The sequence below is a fragment of the Chelonoidis abingdonii genome, chromosome 9 (genome assembly GCF_003597395.2).
Source record: "Chelonoidis abingdonii isolate Lonesome George chromosome 9, CheloAbing_2.0, whole genome shotgun sequence".
Lineage (NCBI taxonomy): Eukaryota > Metazoa > Chordata > Testudines > Testudinidae > Chelonoidis > Chelonoidis abingdonii.
The window spans coordinates 79,198,834-79,218,636 of NC_133777.1; the positions used below are offsets into that span (position 1 = coordinate 79,198,834).

At 37.0% G+C, this 19,803-nt stretch overlaps 1 protein-coding gene and 1 long non-coding RNA gene across 5 annotated transcripts in view; one reads left to right on the forward strand and one right to left on the reverse strand.

Annotated features, from left to right (window-relative positions):
- CLPX (caseinolytic mitochondrial matrix peptidase chaperone subunit X) overlaps positions 1-18,827 on the forward strand; it is a 32,946-nt gene extending 14,119 nt beyond the window's left edge. For 2 of the 4 annotated variants that reach the window (XM_032766009.2, XM_075069726.1), the window contains exons 4-14: positions 1,003-1,157; positions 1,718-1,877; positions 3,831-3,872; positions 5,242-5,418; positions 9,500-9,664; positions 10,013-10,101; positions 10,707-10,871; positions 11,775-12,074; positions 14,112-14,204; positions 14,479-14,585; positions 16,888-18,827. In XM_032766009.2, coding sequence (XP_032621900.1) covers positions 1,003-1,157; positions 1,718-1,877; positions 3,831-3,872; positions 5,242-5,418; positions 9,500-9,664; positions 10,013-10,101; positions 10,707-10,871; positions 11,775-12,074; positions 14,112-14,204; positions 14,479-14,585; positions 16,888-16,978 — 1,544 coding nt within the window. In that variant the 3' untranslated portion in view covers positions 16,979-18,827. The remainder of the gene's footprint in view (positions 1-1,002; positions 1,158-1,717; positions 1,878-3,830; positions 3,873-5,241; positions 5,419-9,499; positions 9,665-10,012; positions 10,102-10,706; positions 10,872-11,774; positions 12,075-14,111; positions 14,205-14,478; positions 14,586-16,887) is intronic. The other 2 variants (XM_032766011.2, XM_075069727.1) reach the window with 1 other exon arrangement.
- LOC142047337 (uncharacterized) lies at positions 13,663-16,890 on the reverse strand. Its single transcript, XR_012656582.1, has 2 exons — positions 16,806-16,890; positions 13,663-13,812 (listed from the first exon to the last, which is right to left on the reverse strand). It is a non-coding gene; the product is annotated as an uncharacterized LOC142047337 (long non-coding RNA).
- Positions 18,828-19,803: the final 976 nt, after the last annotated feature.

The window sequence follows — 19,803 nt, forward strand, 5'->3', positions numbered from 1 at the left end:
CAATCAAACAAAAAAAAAAACCCCAACCCTAGAACACTAGTAGTTAGTTTTTGAAGTGATAACCAAAATGTTGCTCACTAGACAGGGAAAGTCTTATTATACTTCACATTTTCCTCAGTTTTTGCCTTTTCTTTTAAGTGTAAATGCTTGTATATTCTAAATGTGTTAACTGAAAATTTGTCACTACTGATTTAGTATATTTGGATTGAAGCCATTCAATATACTGCCATACTACATTAAAAGAAACTGAAATACCAATTTGATATAAATTTTATGTTCAAAATTGATTAGAAATTGGTTGACAGTAAGCAGTGTTTTGTATAGTCTGTGGTTTTATGGGAAATCTCCAGACCCCAATGTCCACCTTTCACAATAGCCTGGTTAATTCCATGCAGGGGAGCGCACATGAAAGGAGCAGTGTTACTTTTTCAGTTTATGGGCAAGGCCCAGTAGTTGCTGCCTTTCTCTGTGTATTGTGGATCCAGTAGTGCTAGTCTGTTCAGAGCCAAATTATGTGCCTTCCCCTGTGTATACAGGATTCTAGAGCTCCCTGTGTATTTTATGTTCCCTCCACATGTCTCAAGTAGCATGAAAGAGGTTGCCACACTTGGGTGAATTTCATCCTTCGAATACAGTTATTACTGAGCAGAGCACCAAACTAGAAATGGCAACCTGCCTTCTTTTCCTAGGTCAGTCACTGTCTGATCTTGGACAAATTGCTTTGCCTCTTTGTATGAATTTCACTATCTTTTAAATGCTTTGTAAAGCTTTTGAGGTGAACAGATGAAAAGTGCTGCGTAAATGCAGGGTATTGACTAATTTCTTATCTTGATTTGACGTTATTCCAACTTAAAATATACCTTGAAAGCAGAAGAGGGAATTGACAGAATGTTTGTTATTACAAATGTTTAAGTTCTGTGTAGCGTGAAAGTAGAAAATTGAATGCATGTTGTCTAAATAGTCTCTTACCCGTCATTTTACTTTTTTTTTTTTTTTTTACAGCTTCCACCCGTTTTGTGAAGTGTGAAAAATGTCACCATTTTTTTGTTGTGCTGTCAGAGGCAGACTCAAAGAAGAGCATCATTAAAGAGCCCGAATCAGCAGCAGAAGCTGTGAAATTGGCATTCCAACAAAAGCCTCCTCCTCCACCGAAAAAAGTATGGCTCTTGATTTCACCAGTTCACTTATCTGCATTATAGCATATTTGAATGTTTTAATTTTAAAAATCTGTATCAAAGTTTTAAAATTCAAGTGGGACATAAATTCAAGAAACGATAAAAATTAGTTCTCCAAGATTTAAACATTTACTACTTGTATTCTACAGGACACAATGAAGTATTTTATTGAAGGAAAAATTGTTAGTTTCATAATCTGAGGTTGTATGTATGTATTGGATAGTTAATGCTCAGTTCCGTAACCTTTATTAGTTTGTATCACAGACCATGATATAAAATTTTAAAATCAAGTCTGTTTAGATCAGTTAGTATAGCCTCCATTTATGGTCCATCCACATTGTGCTCCAAAGCCTTGGTGTTCAGCTCCTTTTATGTATTAGAATTTCAGAATTTGATGTCTCTTAAACTCAGGTTTTGTTCAGTTTTAGATCTCTGTAGTCTGTGTTAATTTTGTACCTGTGGTGTCCTGTAATTCTTTTATCGTGCATGGGTGGCTTAGAAATACAATTATTTTTCTTTATTAAGTTAGTTTTATTTTTCAGATTTACAACTACCTCGACAAGTATGTTGTTGGTCAGTCTTTTGCCAAGAAGGTGCTTTCAGTCGCTGTGTACAATCATTACAAAAGAATATACAACAATATCCCAGCTAATCTGAGACAGCAAGCAGAAGTTGAAAAGCAGACTTCTTTAACACCGAGAGGTTTGTACAATGTTTCATATTTTTCTGAGTATAAAGTGTATTGTCTCTGGACTTTTCTCCTGTACTTATGGTGGTGCTATAATAAATGCAAGCAGCCATTGTGCATGTAAAACTTCAGATGAATTCAGTGGTATGTGTTACCCGCATGAAGAATATATTACTTGCTCCTTAAATGATTTCATTGGCTAGTGTAGACATAAATGCTAGATAAAAGCAAACATTTTCAAAAACTTATTTCTATGAATGCCTCCATTAATATATTTCAATAAAAAGATTTGCTTAGATTTAAAGCTTCTGAAATGTTTGCAACTGCTTTTTCATATGCTGCGATCTTGTCAGTGCATGAGAACCAGCAAGCAAAGTGAATTGTCTTTGTTTGCTAAGCTGAGTGATGTGCACGATGTAAAGATGCAACATAAATAATGAAAAGTAAATAACTTTTAACACTCGTTAATTGAAAGTAATTTAAAATTTTCTTAGATATGTTCTGTGTTAAAATGATTTTTAGCTGCATGGTGTACCTTTAACCTTTGACTTGATGTAAATTTTGTAACTATTATGTGAATAAGCCATGAAGTTTTATGGCATCATGGGCAATTTCTAACTTATTTAAATATTTAGCATCTGTTGGTGGCACCCTTTCAGGTGAATCTGATAGTGCTTTATAAAGTGAGCCTATTAAAATTTTTCTTTTTAATCTGCTTTACTACTTGAGCAACATATTTAGTGTTCAGTTGCAAGCAATAACCAAGGGGAGTTTAAGACAGAAATTGTATTCTATTTAGTATAACCTGATGAATAATTAACTACATATTTTTGTTCCTAAGTCAACAGAAACTATTGATCAGTTTAATATTGTTAAATATCCAACAAGTTCGTATGAGGTTACTTATTGGCTGTGCTTTAGCTGCACAATAGTTATGCAGTAGTATCAGTTTACTTTATTTTTAGAAGTGAGATTAAACTCTGATAACTGATTCAAGGCTCACTCAGTTTGATTTATAAAGAGTCTCATTCTGACTTGAAATCTAAGGTTTAGTATGCTAACTGCATAAAAAAAAGATGCTTTAGTAATCACATTTTCTGCATTTTATCTTAAAACTGTTTCTGATTTCTAATTGTATTATTTTTTATATGTATTGCAGTTGTGACTAATGGTCTAAGCCAGGGATCGGGAACCTTTGGCACGCAGCTCGCCAGGGAAAGCCCCTGGCGGGCCGAGATGGTTTGTTTACCTGCCAGGTCCGCAGGTTCGGCTGATCGTGGCTCCCGCCAGATATGGTTCGCTACTCCAGGCCAATGAGGGCTGCGGGAAGCGGCACAGCCCAAGGGACGTGCTGGCTGCCACTTCCTACCACCCCCATTGGCCTGGAGCAGCGAACAGCAGCCAGTGGGAGCTGCGTTCGGACGTACCTGCGGATGTGGCAGGTAAACAAACTGGCCTGGCCCACCAGGGGCTTTCCCTGGCAAGCCGTGTGCCAAAGGTTGCCGACCCCTGGTTTAAGCACAAACCAGGATCTCGTGCTAGGCACCATACAGACACAGAACAGAGACGCTTCCTGCCCCAGAGAGATTAAAATTAGCAATTATAATTGATAGTCTTTTAAAAAATGTAGAATAATCTTGTATCAAAGTATTACAATGCTAGTTTAAGATAACTTTTAGAATCCAGATTAAATCTGGTATGGTTTTTTTTTTACTAAGTGTCTTGTATTTTAAGATTTTGATGTAAAAACAGCTAATTTATTGTAATCAAGAGGAAGCAGGTAGTCAATTTTAGATGACTAAGTAGTCCCAAATAGGGAGCTCTTAGATCTGACAAATGAAAACTAACCTGGGGATTTCTTGTGTGTAATACCTTGATTTCACCATGAAATGTATTCAGAAGAGGGCAAGAGGCGGAGCAAATATAATTTTTTTTTTTTATATTACTGTTTTCATCCTCTCTCTTAGAGTTAGAAATAAGAAGACGGGAGGATGAGTACAGATTTACAAGTAAGTGAACTCTCCTCATGTCCTCCTCTGCAATATCTGCCCTTGAAATTAACATCAGAACAGTGGTTTAGTGGTGGCTTGGTAGAAATTATGGGCCAAATCCTGCTTGCTTTTACAAGTAGTCCTTGTACTGAGCATTTGTGACTGAACAGGATTTTACCTTGTATATAATTCTACATGTAGGTTAACACTTTACCTGCCTTCCAAGTTTCTATATAAGTGTCTGTACAAAGAATTAACCTTGATTAAAGAGAGTGAAAGTTTAGACTTGTTTTCTCAGTTTGAGATATTTGTAGTGTATAATTTCATGAATTTCTATCTGATACCAACTTTTTAAGGCAAAAGGAAATGTGAATCACTGCCTAGTAGGTAAAGCCTCATGTCAGCTTTCATATAGTATTAATCATGCAATGTTATATTAATGTATTTGCTGCAACATAGTGTACTCTGAAAAGTAACTGTCAAAATGGCATTGTGCTGTTCCATGTTTGTCTCATTGACACCTGGTCATATTTGCTCAGCTCACAATTACCGGGTTTTTTTCTAACTACAAGCTGACTTTCAAACTGGGTTCTTCTTGCCTCATGCAACATTCATCATCTGTAAATAAGGCTTCTGCAGACCAATTTGTAATCCTAGTTACACCTAGTCAATTCCATTTTCTTTAAATTACAAAATTCTGCCTTGCAATTGGAACTACTTAAAATTCTGTTGATGAATGAGAAGGAATAGAATCCAGTTCACTCTCTCATCTTTCTGTTGGCACTGCAGTACTAATGAATAAACTGTTTGTTTAAAAAATAAAGACCGTAATGTACCACTAAATCTAAGTCACAGATCTATTGTTAGAAGTTATTTTAATATAGTCACTTTTTAGCGTAGTTGCATAGTTTTTGTGTATATTAGTAGTTTGTAATTTTTTATGAGTTCTTATACTTTTCCAGGCATTATGGTATCTAAGTGCCTTTTGGTTTTATATATATTTATGTATAGGAAAAAATACTTGTTTTGTATGTGGACTAGGAATTTTGCATGCACTTGTTTAATATATTAGAATGTTTTAGATAAGCTCCTATACAATTTCTATTTCTGTTTTGAAATATCTTTTCAGATATGTAAAAATATGCTTATTGAAACATAGGTGAATGCAGTTACTCTTTTTCTGGTGTTTATGCTAACTGTTTGTTGCAATCTGGTCTGTAGATTTCAGTATTTTCTAAAGTAGGATTACTGGCTCACAGAACAAACCACTGAAAGATTACAGGAACCATCAGTTAAAATTTTAATTATATACTCAACAGTAGTGTCAGACTCTTGTCAGTTTAAGTTAAACCTGGTTCTCAAACAAAGCTTTTATTGTTAATTTCAGAACTTCTGCAAATTGCTGGAATAAGTCCCCATGGTAATGCTTTAGGAGCATCAATGCAGCAACAAGTGAATCAGCAGATGCCTCAGGAGAAACGAGGAGGTGAAGTACTAGATTCAACCCATGATGACATAAATCTTGAAAAAAGTAATATTTTGCTGCTTGGACCAACTGGGTCAGGTATGTAATTTAACACTTCTGTAGATTTTGAGTACCTTGGAAACAGATAAGCTACAAATATTTTTATGTTACCAATTGAGTGAATAAAAGCATGACATAGAATCATAGAAATGTAGGACTGGAAGGGATCTTGATAGGTTATATAGTCCAGTCACCTGTACTGAGGCAGGACTTTTAGTGTTGTCTAGATCATCCCTGGCAGGTATTTGTCTAACCTGTCCTGAAAATCCTCTAATGGTGGAGATTCCACAGCCTCTTAAGATAGTTCATTGCAGTGCTTAAACACCTTTACAGTGAGAAGTTTTTCTTAATGTCTAACATAAATCTCCCTTGCTGCAGTTTAAGCCCATTGCTACTTGTCCTGTCCTAGGTAGATAAGCAGAACAATTTTTCACTCTCCTCTGTATAACAGCCTTTTATATAATAGTCTTCAAGTGTGTTCCCACCTTCAATCTTCTCTTCTCCACACTAAACAAATGCAGTTTTTTCAATCTTTCCTCATAGGTCATGTTTTCTAGACCTTTAATCATTATTGTTGCTCTTCTTTGGGCTTTCTCCAATTTGTCCACGTCTTTCCTGAAGTATGGTGCCCAGAACTGGACACAGTGCTCCAGTTGAAGCCTTATCAGTGCTGAGTAGAATGGAAGAATTACTTCTCGTGTCTTGCTGACAACGCTTCTGCTAATACATCCCTGAATGATGTTTACTTTTTTTACAACAGTATTACGTTACATTACAGTATCACGTGCATCCAAAGTGGGTATTCACCCACGAAAGCTCATGCTCCAATACGTCTGTTAGTCTCTAAGGTGCCACAGGACTCTTTGCTGCTTTTACAGTATTACATTGTTGACTCATTTAGTTTGTCATCCACTATAAGCCTCAGATCCTTTTGTGCAGTTCACCTTCCTAGGCAGTCATTTCCCATTTTGTATTTGTACAGTTGATTATGCCTTTCTAAATGTAATACTTTGTGTTTTGTCCTTGTTGAATTTCATCCTATTTATTTCAGACCATTTCTCCAGTTTAAGATCATTTTGAATTCTAATCTTGTCCTCCAAAGCACTTGTTACCCCTCCCAGCTTGGTGTTGTTCATAAACTTTATAAGTATACTCTATGCTGCTATTCAAATAATTTTTGAAGATATTGAATAGAACCAGACTCAGGACAGATTTTGAGTTCCTGTTTTAAGAAATGTCAGTCTCTGGTGGTTCTTTTTGGCAACAGCAGCTGGTTAATAACAGAAAAACAGCAGGAAATAGAAATGCTAAACTCCAGCCTTTGCTGTATAGTATGTGCTTATCCAAAACTACAAAGAAATCTATATTGAAACATGCTGCATGTTGAGTTCACTTAAAAACAGATTGAAATGAGCTTTTCCTCCATAGTATAAAGTTAGCATTTAATTCTGCACTTCAGACCTCGGTACTGCCAGCTTATATTACACCTCCCTCCTTTCCAACTACCTGTCTGATCCAATTTGCTCTCTGCCATACTTCAAATGCATCCACTATGATGATTTTCTTTCAAGCACAGGACCATGTTGACTGTAATCATTGGACTACAAGAAAAAAGTGCCATGCACAATTTTTATATCCTGGTAGTGGTGCCTGCAAATCATATTTTCAAAGGTCTTCAAATCCAAGAAGATAGGTGGCCATCTTTTGTTACCCACAGATACATCCATAATGTGTATGGAATGTGGGTGGCTCATCTTGGTCAAAAATCAATTGTACTGCAAGGTTCAGGCAGTTTTCCAGAACAATCATATAAATACTTTGCTAGAATCGGTTATAGGAAGATGTTGTTGTAATCATACCTCAGCAACTAGCAGTGAAAAACAGCATTACTATAAACTGATAGCGTGGAAACAGAATTGTCTGGAATCAGGTAGGGAAGAACAAAATCAAAGCAAACTCTTCCTGGATACAGTTCAGTATCAGGAAATTCTATATGCTCAGAAAATAACCAGTCCTTAAATCCAGTCTGTTGCAGGTGCTTTAATAAATGTGTTTATGACATGGAAAATAATGTGTCTATTGGAACCTGATCTTCAGAGGTGTGGAATACCCAGTGAGTTCAAGTTGTATTGTGTAGAATGATGCTCCCGCCTCTTAGGATTTTGATGAATGTAGTGAATTAGGCCTACTATACACTGGGAATTTACTTCAGTTTGGCTGTCTCTCTCAGGGTGTGAAAAATCCACAGCCCTGAGAGACGCAGCCTAAATTCCCTGTAAGCTGTGTGGCCGCGCAGCAGCCTATTTAGTGCCCCCAAGTGTTCATGGAACCCACCCAGGGATCAGCCGGGGGAGCAGTGCCCCTTGGCCCCACCTAACCCAGTCTCCAACCTGCCGCAGATGGGGCATCCCACCCTGTCCCAAACCCGGCTGGGGAAGGGGCGCCTATCCTTTGGCCCCAGCCCCAGAGCTGCTGCAGTGGGGAAAGGCGCCTCTTCCTGCCCAAGCCCAGGTGCTGCTGTAGGGGGAGAGAGCTGGAGGAAGTCCTCTCTCCCCGCTGGAGCACTCTCCTGCATCCCAAACCCTCATCCCTGGCCTCACCACAGAGCCCGCATCCCCAGCTAGAGCCCTCACACCCTGTACCACAACTCTCTGCCCCAGCCCTGGGCCCCTCACCCCAGCCAGAGCCCTCACATCCCTGCACTCCAACCCTCTACCCGAGTTCTGTGCCCCTTATCACACTCTGAACTCCTCGGTACCACCCCCACCACATGCATTTTATTATGTGCACTAATGTGAAAGTGACGTGTTACACATCACCTCCATATTGGTGCACATAACAAAATTCATTCCATGCATGGGTGGGAAAAATTAGAGGGAGCGCTAGATGCAGCTATAGTAACCTAACTCCCAGTGCAGAAATGCACTAGAATTCTCCCATTGACCTAGCTACTACCTCTTGAGGAGGTGAATTACCTGTGTTGACAGGAGAACCTTGTCAGCTTAGGTGGTGTCTGCACTGAAGTGCTACAGCAGCGCAGTTACAACGATGCAGCATTTTAAGTATTGACAAGTCCTTAGTGTGAGTAATAGACATCCATGTCAGTCACTCCATAGTGAACTGACTTCTTGCTTGTTACCTTTTTGGTCTATTCATTTTAAGGCATCACTCTTTTGATTTTTAATTCACTCTAACACTAGGGGAAAAATAATGCCCATGTCCATGACTGTAATTGAAACATCTTTTAAACAGCAAAATGCAGCAGCAAAGATGGTCGCTGTGGTTTGTACCCCTAATAGCAGCTGCAAGTGATGCATGGTATTTTGACTCACAGGTCCTCTACCCACCTGTGCTTAGCGTTGTTGGGAAGGGAAAAAAAGGCTGTGCTATTGAATCTTCCTTCATTACACAGTTTTCTCCGCTTAATCAGTCATTAAAACCAGGTTATAAAATATAACTTTTCTGTAACTAGAAAAAATGTTTATAGTTTGCAGACTTCTCATGGCAAGCTCAAGATGACATGTCCTGGTTAGAGGATGATGCTGTTTCACCTTCTAAGCCAGAGCTATTGTAGGGTCTAAAAAGGAAAAATTATATTTGTTTTTATAATATTTTACTCAGAGGTCTGTGTGCATGTGTAAAAATACAAACATAACAGGATATTATTTACTCAGTACTCTCCCAGCCAAAGTATGGCTATGCCACTCTTCGTTTCAGGCAAAAGCCTGAATAAACAGATCAGGTTTCCATAGTGCCCTGAAAGTTAACAGATGAATGGCACTAATAATATAAGATTTCGTTTATACTGGCACACAATTGTTACAATATATAAACACACACAGTTGTGTTAACTGTAGTGTATGTATCATAGGCAATCCTGAACAAACTAATAGAATGTCATTAAAATGTATGCAACTTGGCAGAATCAAAAGATGACAGCATACATTCTTTGACAAAGCTTGCTTACCCAGAAAACACTGTTGAATCTTTAGCTGTCTGATGATGAAGAATGCCACACTGGTTACGTTCATTGAAGAAAAATGCTTGTGGTCTTGTATACTGCCACAGAAATATATTATGAATATTACAGAACAAGTAGTTTGATTTTTTTAATTTTTAGGTAAAACCCTGCTGGCTCAGACTCTAGCTAAATGCCTTGATGTACCTTTTGCTATCTGTGATTGTACTACCTTGACTCAAGCTGGCTATGTAGGTGAAGATATTGAATCTGTTATTGCAAAACTACTGCAAGATGCCAACTACAATGTAGAAAAAGCTCAACAAGGTAAACTTGGACCATGTATTTTCTGATGTTTGTCTGTAAAATATACATGACCCAATTACATTCTGTAAGTTGGTGCCAAGAGTCATTTTAATAGTTTAGCATTCTTGGTATATATATACTTCTGATTAATTAATAAGAATGTTCAAAACTTAATTTTAAAAATGATGATGAACAGGTGTAACAAGTTATTCCTTTCTTGTTATCCAGCAAGTCGCTTATGTAACATGCAGCATTCTGTAACATTGCTATAGCAATCTCTTCTATTTAAGATGGCACTCTTCTCTGTGCATAGATAATATTTCTCTCTTACAGATAGCATCTTCTCTAAATATATTCCTTGTACTTTAGGAATTGTTTTTCTGGATGAAGTAGATAAGATTGGCAGTGTGCCAGGCATTCATCAGTTACGGGATGTAGGAGGAGAAGGTGTCCAACAAGTAAGTATACAGTTTTTTTCTTTTATTTCAGCCTTTTAAATCAAATTGTTAAAGTACATGAAGTCCCTGATGTTGTCTTGTCATGTTGCAGATATTGTCTGTGTATAGATTCATATGTCATTGAATTCTAGAGTTTAATCAAAAGCCCCTTAGCCCCCATTCTGCTCTTTACCTCCCTCACTCCCCAAAAAACCCTCAGTGGAATTTTTATTAGAAATCATCCTTATTTGCTTTCAGGTATCAAGTTACATAAACTAAAAATCACTAGATGCTGTTTTTTCACTTTCTCCAAAACCCTTCATCACTGATGTCTCATGGAGAACTTTGAAAAACATTTTTAAAAACAATTCTTCTCATATGGGAGGTGGCATGTAGAAGACAAGCAGTCTAGGTTTTGTTCCCATCTCTGCCACTGGCACTTGATGTGGCCTTGGATAAAATTCTCAAGTACTTGGAACCCGTGGGCCAAGTCCTGCTTGTCATATTCAGATGGTCAGTCTCATTGAATCCAGTGTGAGTAGGTTACAGGATTTGATGTGCATTCTGTTCTAAAGCTACAATGCGGATTCTTTATTTACTGCCTTTACCTCTCTGTTTTTACTTAGGGCTTATTAAAGTTACTAGAAGGTACAATAGTAAATGTTCCAGAAAAAAATTCCCGTAAGTTACGTGGAGAAACGGTGCAGGTTGATACAACAAATGTCCTCTTTGTAGCTTCTGGTGCATTTAATGGTCTTGACAGAATCATCAGCAGGAGGAAAAATGAAAAGGTGAGAACACGTTGTTTTAGAATAGCTCTTTTTAGCTGTATTGAATGTATAGTGGCTCTTTTGCTAATGATTTTGGGAGGGTTATCTGTATTTATCTGTATCTGCACCTAGAAAACTGAATTCTAGTACTAAAAAGTTAATTGTGAAGGTGGTGTAATGTCCCTTAATTTTTAAAAATGGGGTTCCTGTGTGAACCATTCCATTGGGGAGGTGTCCTACCATCACATTTCCTTTAAATGTATGATATGATGCATAGAAAGCTTGAAGCAGAGAGCAAACATTGGAAAAACACACTCTCTCTCTCTCTCTCTCTCTATTTAATATTATATTTAATCCCCCTTATTTATCAGCAGTTGGAGACACACGACTTTGCTCTTTTTTGGATGACATAAGAAGCCTATGTAGCGCTATATTATTGGGTCAGTTTCCCATTTCCAGCAGATGTCTAAATAGGGTGACCAGATGTCCCATTTTTAAAGGGACAGTCCTGTTTTGTGGGACTTTTTCTTAATATAGGCACCTTCCTCTCCACCCCCTGTCCTGTTTTTTCATAGTTGCTATCTGGTAACCCTATATCTACAGTTCTGACCCCAAGCTTTGTAAAGCTTTTTGGTGTAGTTTTTTTATTAGATGATCATCTGTTTCACTTTGGAAGAGTACGTTTTATTGTTATCGGAGGGTGCTTGTATCACATAGCAACTAGTACAAGATATGTGATGTAATCACATTTTAATTTGTGAAAAGTATTTAATTCCTTCATGCCCGATCAGTAGTCACTATGTGTTAGTGCCTTGCTGAGAGAACTAAATGTTACAACAGGTTTCTGTTAATTCATACAACATTAAAATTAAAGCAAACTTGTAACTGTAGCTCTTCCATGAACATGCAGTGTTTATTTTGCAGTATCTTGGTTTTGGCACGCCATCTAATTTGGGAAAAGGCAGAAGGGCTGCCGCAGCAGCTGACCTCGCTAACATAAGTGGGGAGTCCAATACACAGCAAGATATTGAAGAAAAAGATCGCTTGTTGCGGCATGTGGAAGCCAGAGATCTCATTGAATTTGGCATGATTCCAGAGTTTGTGGGACGTTTACCTGTGGTGGTTCCCCTGCACAGCCTGGATGAGAAAACACTTGTACGGATTCTTACTGAGCCAAGAAATGCTGTTGTTCCTCAATACCAGGCATTATTCAGCATGGACAAGGTTCGGTTTTTTTTGTCTTACTAATTGACATCCTTTTGGTATCCTTGTTATGGAATTAATGTTAAGGCTTTTTCAATATAAAGATATACTGTCTGCTTTATGACTAAAGAAAATAAACTCATTGTCTTATCAAAGAATGGTAAGTAATGGGAGTTGAATAAATCCCCACTCATTGGGAGAATCGCTGTTCATTGTCTCAGTAACTACATTAGTTGTTTGGTTTGGTGCCAGGAATTTTAATTTTCCAGGGACAAAGATTAGCATGATCTTATTACGTTTATTGGGCTTCTCTTAAGTAATCAAAAAAACTACATGAGAAATGTATTCTTTATTTTCAGTATCTTAAAGAGTACTATATCATATTTGGCCAACTGTTCATGCTGTAATTTCTTGTAAAATCGCTGAATTTTCAAAATATCTATCTTCAGCGTAGGAAAAGATTGCCTGGTCTCACTAAAGATATAATGGAATTACTAGCATTATTCCATTAGCTAGATATTTTTGTGTTCTATTTTGGAATCAGGTTTCACAGCTACTTTGATCTGAGTAGCTTATGGCTTGGGGAAAGGGTTTTTTCCTAATCTGCTATGCCTCCACATTTTTTGCTTCCTCAGAAATAGGCCTTTTAATCATAGTCTTCCCCTCAGAAGTGTTAAAATATTAGATGCTTGAAATTCTTCCTAGAAACTGCAAACTTTCCAAGGACATGCTAAATTTCACTAATGAGCTTGCCTTTATTGTAGCTTATTCCCTTCACTCATCATCCTCACATTAGTTTGTTGTCAAGTTAGATTGTAAACCGTTTGCAGGGACGTTGTCTTCATATCTGTCTCTATAAAGCACCTAGTGCATTGGTACTATAGAAAAAAAATAATCCGGCCTTTTTCTAATAATGTGTATTATAACGCATTAGTACCTAATTCAAGAGCTTGATCTAGACTAGAAAATTTTAAATTAATTGATTGCTTCTGCAGCATTTATAGAATACTGTTCACACACACAGAAGCCTCCAATGTTCTACCCAGTTATTAAACCAGATTCTTTCAGAAGATTTAATAACTAGTTACAACTTAATTGGTTCAGTCTGAACCAGTTTAGTGCCACTGTGAATGAAGACAAGCTGAAACGGTTCATCTAGTCCTCCCACTACAGTCCAAGTGTGCACAAGTGGTCTTGCAAAATCTACCTGAATGGACAGGGGACATTGCAGTGGAAATGTTTTAGGACAGCACTGGTGTGTGGTGGCAAGGCAAAACTTAAAAGTAATTGTCTTAAAATTAAATGGCTTTTGGGAAAACATTTAACTGGTTTGTACTTGTAACAGAATCATTTGTATGGAATGAGTTCAAGTGTTCAGGTCTGTAGTGTAGACAAGATAGAGAGGCCACTAGTAAATACATCTGTACAAAATCTAAGCAAATGGCCTTCATAACCCGTTATTCATCACTGCTTTGTGTTGAATGCATCCTAGTCTCTTGACACATTTACAGCTATGCAGCTATATTGAAATGGTAGGAGAAAACATACTGTAATTGCAACTGAAAAGCAGGTACTTGAAGATTTTTATCTAATACAAACAAACTGGAAATTATCTGCAAACCATAATATTTTATGCCATTTATGATAACTCAGCCCTCTAAATTAGGTGCAAATTTGTCCCATTTTTTTAATACATATTAGCATTAGTATTTATATAGCTGTGGTTTTCTTGTTGCTTTACTTGCGCAGTCCAAGGAACCTGTCCCAAAAAAGAATTTTTTTTTTTTAAAAAGGAAGGTGGGAGGTGCAAGAGCAGATTATGACAAAATCATCAAAGCGCTTATGTTAACATCTGTTCTATGGTGAATACATTGTGTAGGTAAAATTTCCAAAAGATAAATTAGAAGTGCTACTTAATGAACTAGCTATTTCATAATATTTTTATTAAATGATTTTGCACAATGTATTTATTGTTAAATGAAAGATGGGTAAACCATGGACTTAGGAAAGTTACAAATGAAATATTTAACAAAGTTTAATGTATTCTTACGTATGTAGTGTGAATTGACTGTTACTGAGGATGCATTGAAGGCTATAGCCAGACTGGCGCTAGACAGAAAGACTGGTGCAAGAGGTCTTCGATCTATAATGGTAAGTGTGCAGCCTTTTTTAGGGGGTGTTATCAGCCTCACTAGGTGTAGATAATGTATTTTGAATGTAAGTATTCTTCTTGCTAAGACAACTTATGCTTAAAAAAGGATCTCTAGGCAGGATATTAAGATCTGCAAAGTAAATTTCGTCCTAATGACAATAGCTAGTCAGATTTCTTCCAGTCCAGTATCCACTATTATGAAGTGACTTTCAGAACTACTTTTGTGCAAAGCATTGTATACATGATTTTTTTTACTTTTCTCTTTGCTCATAGGAAAAGTTGTTGCTGGAGCCCATGTTTGAAGTACCCAATTCTGACATTGTATGTGTGGAGGTTGACAAAGAAGTTGTGGAAGGCAAAAAAGAACCAGGATATATTAGGTAACATAGGAATTGCAATTCCAGCCAGACTAATAGTCTAGACAGTCAGTCAGCCAGTGCCTCATACAAATTTTTTTTTTTTAATAAAATAAAATTCTACACACATACATGTTCCAAAAATAATCTTCCAACTTTGTGTATATCATACATAGTTGGTAGATATAGGGCACTTAATGCATATTCTGTACTAGTGATTTAGGATTTTTTTATTACTATTGTTATATTACACATCAAATCTAATAATATAAAATTGTTTTGTAACTTTTAAATTTAAATGTATTACATTGTTTTTAACTCTTCCCAGTGTGTGTGTGTTTCTTTAGAAACAGAAAACAAAAAAGTGTATGATGAGTTAATTGTGAATATATCAATAAGGCTATTTGAGTGGTGGTGTATTTGCTGAAAAGAAAAAATTCTGTGTTCTGTGAGAGCTCCAGGACACTGGAGCTTGCTCCCCCTTCCTGGGTTGGAAATCACTGAATTTGATGACCTAGGCATGCTGCAAAATACATCTGTTTGATAATATTTTTGAGATGGCAGAGGGTATGCTTGTCTCAGGGATGAAGGGAATAGGATAAAAAGGTGTTCCTGCAGGTAGGTGGCTGGTTGGCCGAGTTCCTGTTGAAATTACTGGGTTAATTCTGCTGGGATTTAATGATTTTATTAGATCTTGGATATGTTGTTATTTTTCCCCCCAGTCTAAATAAATAGCAGATGATGATGTGGAGAGGGGAGGGACAGTTCTGTGCTTAACATACAGGACTGGGAGTCAGTTTTCCTGGTTCCTGTTTCTCACAAGATTCCTTGTGTGACCCTCAGGAAGCTGCATAGCCTCTGTGCCTCAGATTCCCTTTCTGTGTAATGGAGATGTAACATGCAGCACTGGTAGAATTCCCCCTGGCTGCGCACTCATCAGGCTGCTGTATTGAGCCTCACACACTGGACCCTAGGGTCTCTGTAGGCAGCAGCACTGTTTCTCTCCTTGGCCTCTTGACACATTTCTATCTTAGAAATGGGACTATGTGGCCAAGCTGTCTTAGGCCAAGAATCCTGTCTTCCAATTGCAGCCGATGCCAGATGCTTTAGAGGGAATGAACAGAACAGGGCAGTTATTACGTGACCCATCCCTATCTCTGGGGTACCCAGTATTCTTCTGCACATGGCTTCCAAAATCATGGAGTGTCTGTCTCTCCCTGCCCCCCTCTAAGGCAGCTAGCTTCCTCCATCCTCAGCAAATTCAGCAGTAAAACAGGGCTATCTGTTACAAAGGCATGCCTCTCTCTCCTGTCCAGTGCTTTGTCCAAAAGCCTGCTCTTGGTTCTATCTGAGAGTCCATTTTAAACCCCTGCTTTGTCATCCCTGCCCCTTTGTCTTGTTTGGTGATTTACCACTCTGCCCTCCCTGCAGAGAAGTTCAGGGAACTGTTCCTCTGAGCTCCAGCCAACCCATTGTCCCCGTGAGTTCCCACCTGCATAGGCAACCCATTACGGTTTAACAACCATGCACCATCCCTGATCTAGAAGGTACATGACATAGCACCTGCCAACTGGTGGCTGACTCACTACACCAGCAGTTCCTGAACTATGGGATTTGAGGTTGCACCATCAGCTGGTGGGGTGCAGCAATCCTTAGTATGTAGAGGATGCCATTTTGCATCACACAGCATGACTTTGTATGCATGGTCATGTGTGAGGTCATGCTCTTCAAAATGGCATCCTCCATGCTGTCTGGGATCCCAAGAGGAAATATTTCACTAAAGTGGTGTCATGCCAGCAAAAAGTTTGGAAACCTCTGCTGTACACATTAAAGCATTTCATATCATCAACTGGAAGTCATAAGCTGTATGTAGACAGATTTCCCAAAACATCATAGGAGATAATACTATTATTTATCAAGTCAGTATTGAGGCTTAATTCTGAGGAGCTCAACCTGCAGATAGAGAGGGGATTGTTTGAAGTAGGAAGTGTTATCTTAAGTAACACTCGCATTAAGTGTTAAGTGCACTGCAAAATAACTGGGAACCTTCAGTGTTTATTGGAAAGTTAAACTTTACCCTATTTATTTCTGGTCATTTAATTTGTGATAAAGAATGTAAATTTTCCTTTTCAAGCAAGTCAATAAGGTTTAATCAGTGAATTACCTTCCCAAGAGACATTTGAGACCAGTATTTAAAGCAGCACACATGCCATATCCAACTTGAAATGATGCTTTATGAAATACCTGTCTGTGAGGAGCCATGGTAATCCTACCAGCACTCTCCTCTCAACTTGTAAAATATGTGATCAATTCTTTTTAATTGTAGGGCTCCGACTAAAGATACATCTGAAGAAGAGTATGACTCAGGAGTTGAAGAGGAAGGTTGGCCTCGTCAAGCAGATGCTGCAAACAATTAAATAGTTCAGTGTTCTCCTGCATATAGAGTGCTTGGTTATTTTTAAGATCATTACCTGGCATTACAGTCTGATACTGAAGGCATTGAATCTATCCTGGATATAATACATGGTCAAAAAAGTTGGTATTTTAAAAAAAAATTAGATCATGTATTGTAACATCACATTGATTTATTCAGTGGACATTTGGACTTCAGTAGCATAATGTTCAAATATAAATTGTACATTACGTTTTGTTCAGTTTTTAAATAAATGTGCTTTAACAATTCTAAACAGCAAAGAAGGTGTTGCTTAAACAATGCAAGTGTCGCAAATAGTTTTATTTTACAATAATGTTACTCTTCACATGGGAAAACACATTAAATATAAAATAGAGGATAAGCAAACTTAATTTTGCATATATGTCACTCACTTGGGTTAAGTTCATTCACTGTAAATGCTAGTGTTAGATTTATGTACATTTGGAACCCAAATGGATGCTGGAGAGACTTGTTACATTTGTCATGAAAAATTTCCTAGAAACTGGATTTTGAAAAAAAATCAGACGTGTTTTATGACCTTTTTTATGCAACTTTGCTGAAATGTAACACGAATTTGTTACAATAATTGGCGGCAGTACCAAATGTCATATCATTATTTCTTACCTTAGCGTCACATGTACATTTTAACGGATCATTTAGAAGACTGTGAAAGCAAGTGGAACCAGAAGTCTCAATTTCTTTTGGAAGGAAACAATTTACAGGAAGTAGACCATGTGGATTTAGACTTTAAAATGGCCTAAAATTTAAATATTAATGTTCTATATAGTACATTTTGTTTAAAGTATTGGAACTATCATGCATCAGTTTTTTGGTGCCAGATATTTGCCCACCTATCTTCTTATAACATTAAGAGATGAAAGAAAGTAAAGTGAATGTATAGTATTTTTGATGTAAGCAGTAGAGACTGTTCATGACAGTGCTTTTTTTTTTTTTTTAAGTTATATGCTTAAATGCTGGTGTTGCATCTTGTGTTTTTTGTCTCTTGGTTTTAGACTTTCAGCAAAGCAAAAAAAGCCCTAACTTGGTTTTACATTCTAATTAACTTGATCCTTTAGGAAAACATTTGTAAAACACTAAGGGACTTGTATCTTTTTGATTATTTCAGAAATTAAAATCTATGCTGATAACTTCAATGTTTTGTTCTTCTTAGCAATATGTGGCTCTAAGTTATGCTGACTTCTGTTAAGTTTTGAGTCAAGCTAGTTAATTAAATTAAAACACCCTTACAGTTTTTAGGCTAGGATAGGAATACAGTGAATGTTTTAGATCAGAATGGGTACTGTTCTATTGGCCCACACCTTCATTTCTTCACTAGTAGTTCAGAATTAACATGGTTTGTCAGTCACATAATACATACATGCTTATATAGAATGGATACAATAAATATAGATTGAATCAGTTTTTCTTCTGGTTAAGCTACCCAGTAATGGTTCAGGAAAGGCTGCTCTCATGGTTCAGGATACTTTCAGGAGAAGCAACCATAGTTAGTTTACTCTAGATAGACTTCCAGTTTTGGTAACTTTAACCTCATTTTCCTTTTTATAGAATGAAAATTCTAATAGCTTTTAATTCTATTAATTCTTTTTTTAAATGATTGAGAAATGTTTTAGTGAAAATCCATTAAACAACTTAGTTTAATGTGTAATCATGAAATGTTTTTAAACAAATGTGGCATAAATACAATTTGTACTTCAAAAGCAGATTTGGTATTTGAATAAAACAAAGCAAATATTCATGGAATTACAGATTTCTGTAGATGAAGCATGAGACTTAAGTAATGGCACATAAAATGATTAAAATATTTTCCAGAATGCTTGAGTTCAGGATCCTCATTAAAAAGCTGAATTAAAGTTATATATTTACATATTGAACATTCACAGATGAGTCCACTTTCATATTTTTAAGACCGTTTTGAATCTATGTAATAGAATAAAGTTTCTTTGGGAATTATGCAAGCTAATCATGACTTTTCATATTCTTAAAATTTAAAGGTACATATAACAAAAGTACAATAAAAAAGCAAAGTAGCTGTAAGTTGAGAGAATGAAATCTGTTTGATATAAATTGCCTTTGGTTATCCACCTTAGTATTGTCAGGTAAATGCTTCTTCCACTAATTGTTTAATTAAAAAGTTACCTAATTGTAATAGGTTCTTAAAGGCCATCCTCTTGCATCTTCATGCTCATCTGAAATCTTATCAAGTTGATACAGTAGGGAATGAGATGTTTTAGAGCTGCCTTCTATATAGTTAGTTACAGACAGTAATTGCCTTACTGAAATGCTTGCTTTATCTCCTCTTTGGATACTACTGAGCCAAGGGAAATGTCCAGCTTAAATTAAATGCTGTGTCCAAAATAGCAATAAATAGGCTAGAATGACTCTAAGTAAAGATCAGTGCTTTTTTTGGAAAATGCACCAAACAATGTTTGTGATGGAAAGAGGAAAGAAGAGTTGTACATGTGTGTACATCTCATTGAGAAAAGTACATTGTGTTAGCAATTGTGGCAGTTATCTGTGTCAATTCCTTGCACCTTGATAGAATGAGTTGCATAATAAACCCCCCCAAAAGTCTAGGAGAAGAGGTTGGATTTGGCTTGTTGCAAAGAGTTTTACAAACTTGACTATTTACCTCTGGGGACACACATGTGTGAGGGGAAATTCTAGAAACCAGCTGCTGAAGATTTTCAGCAGCCTTCAAAAACATTTCAGACTAAATCAAACCAGTTCTGTGCTGTTGTGGATAGAGAAACTGAAAAGGTTCAGTTAGACCATCACCCCAATGTTTCA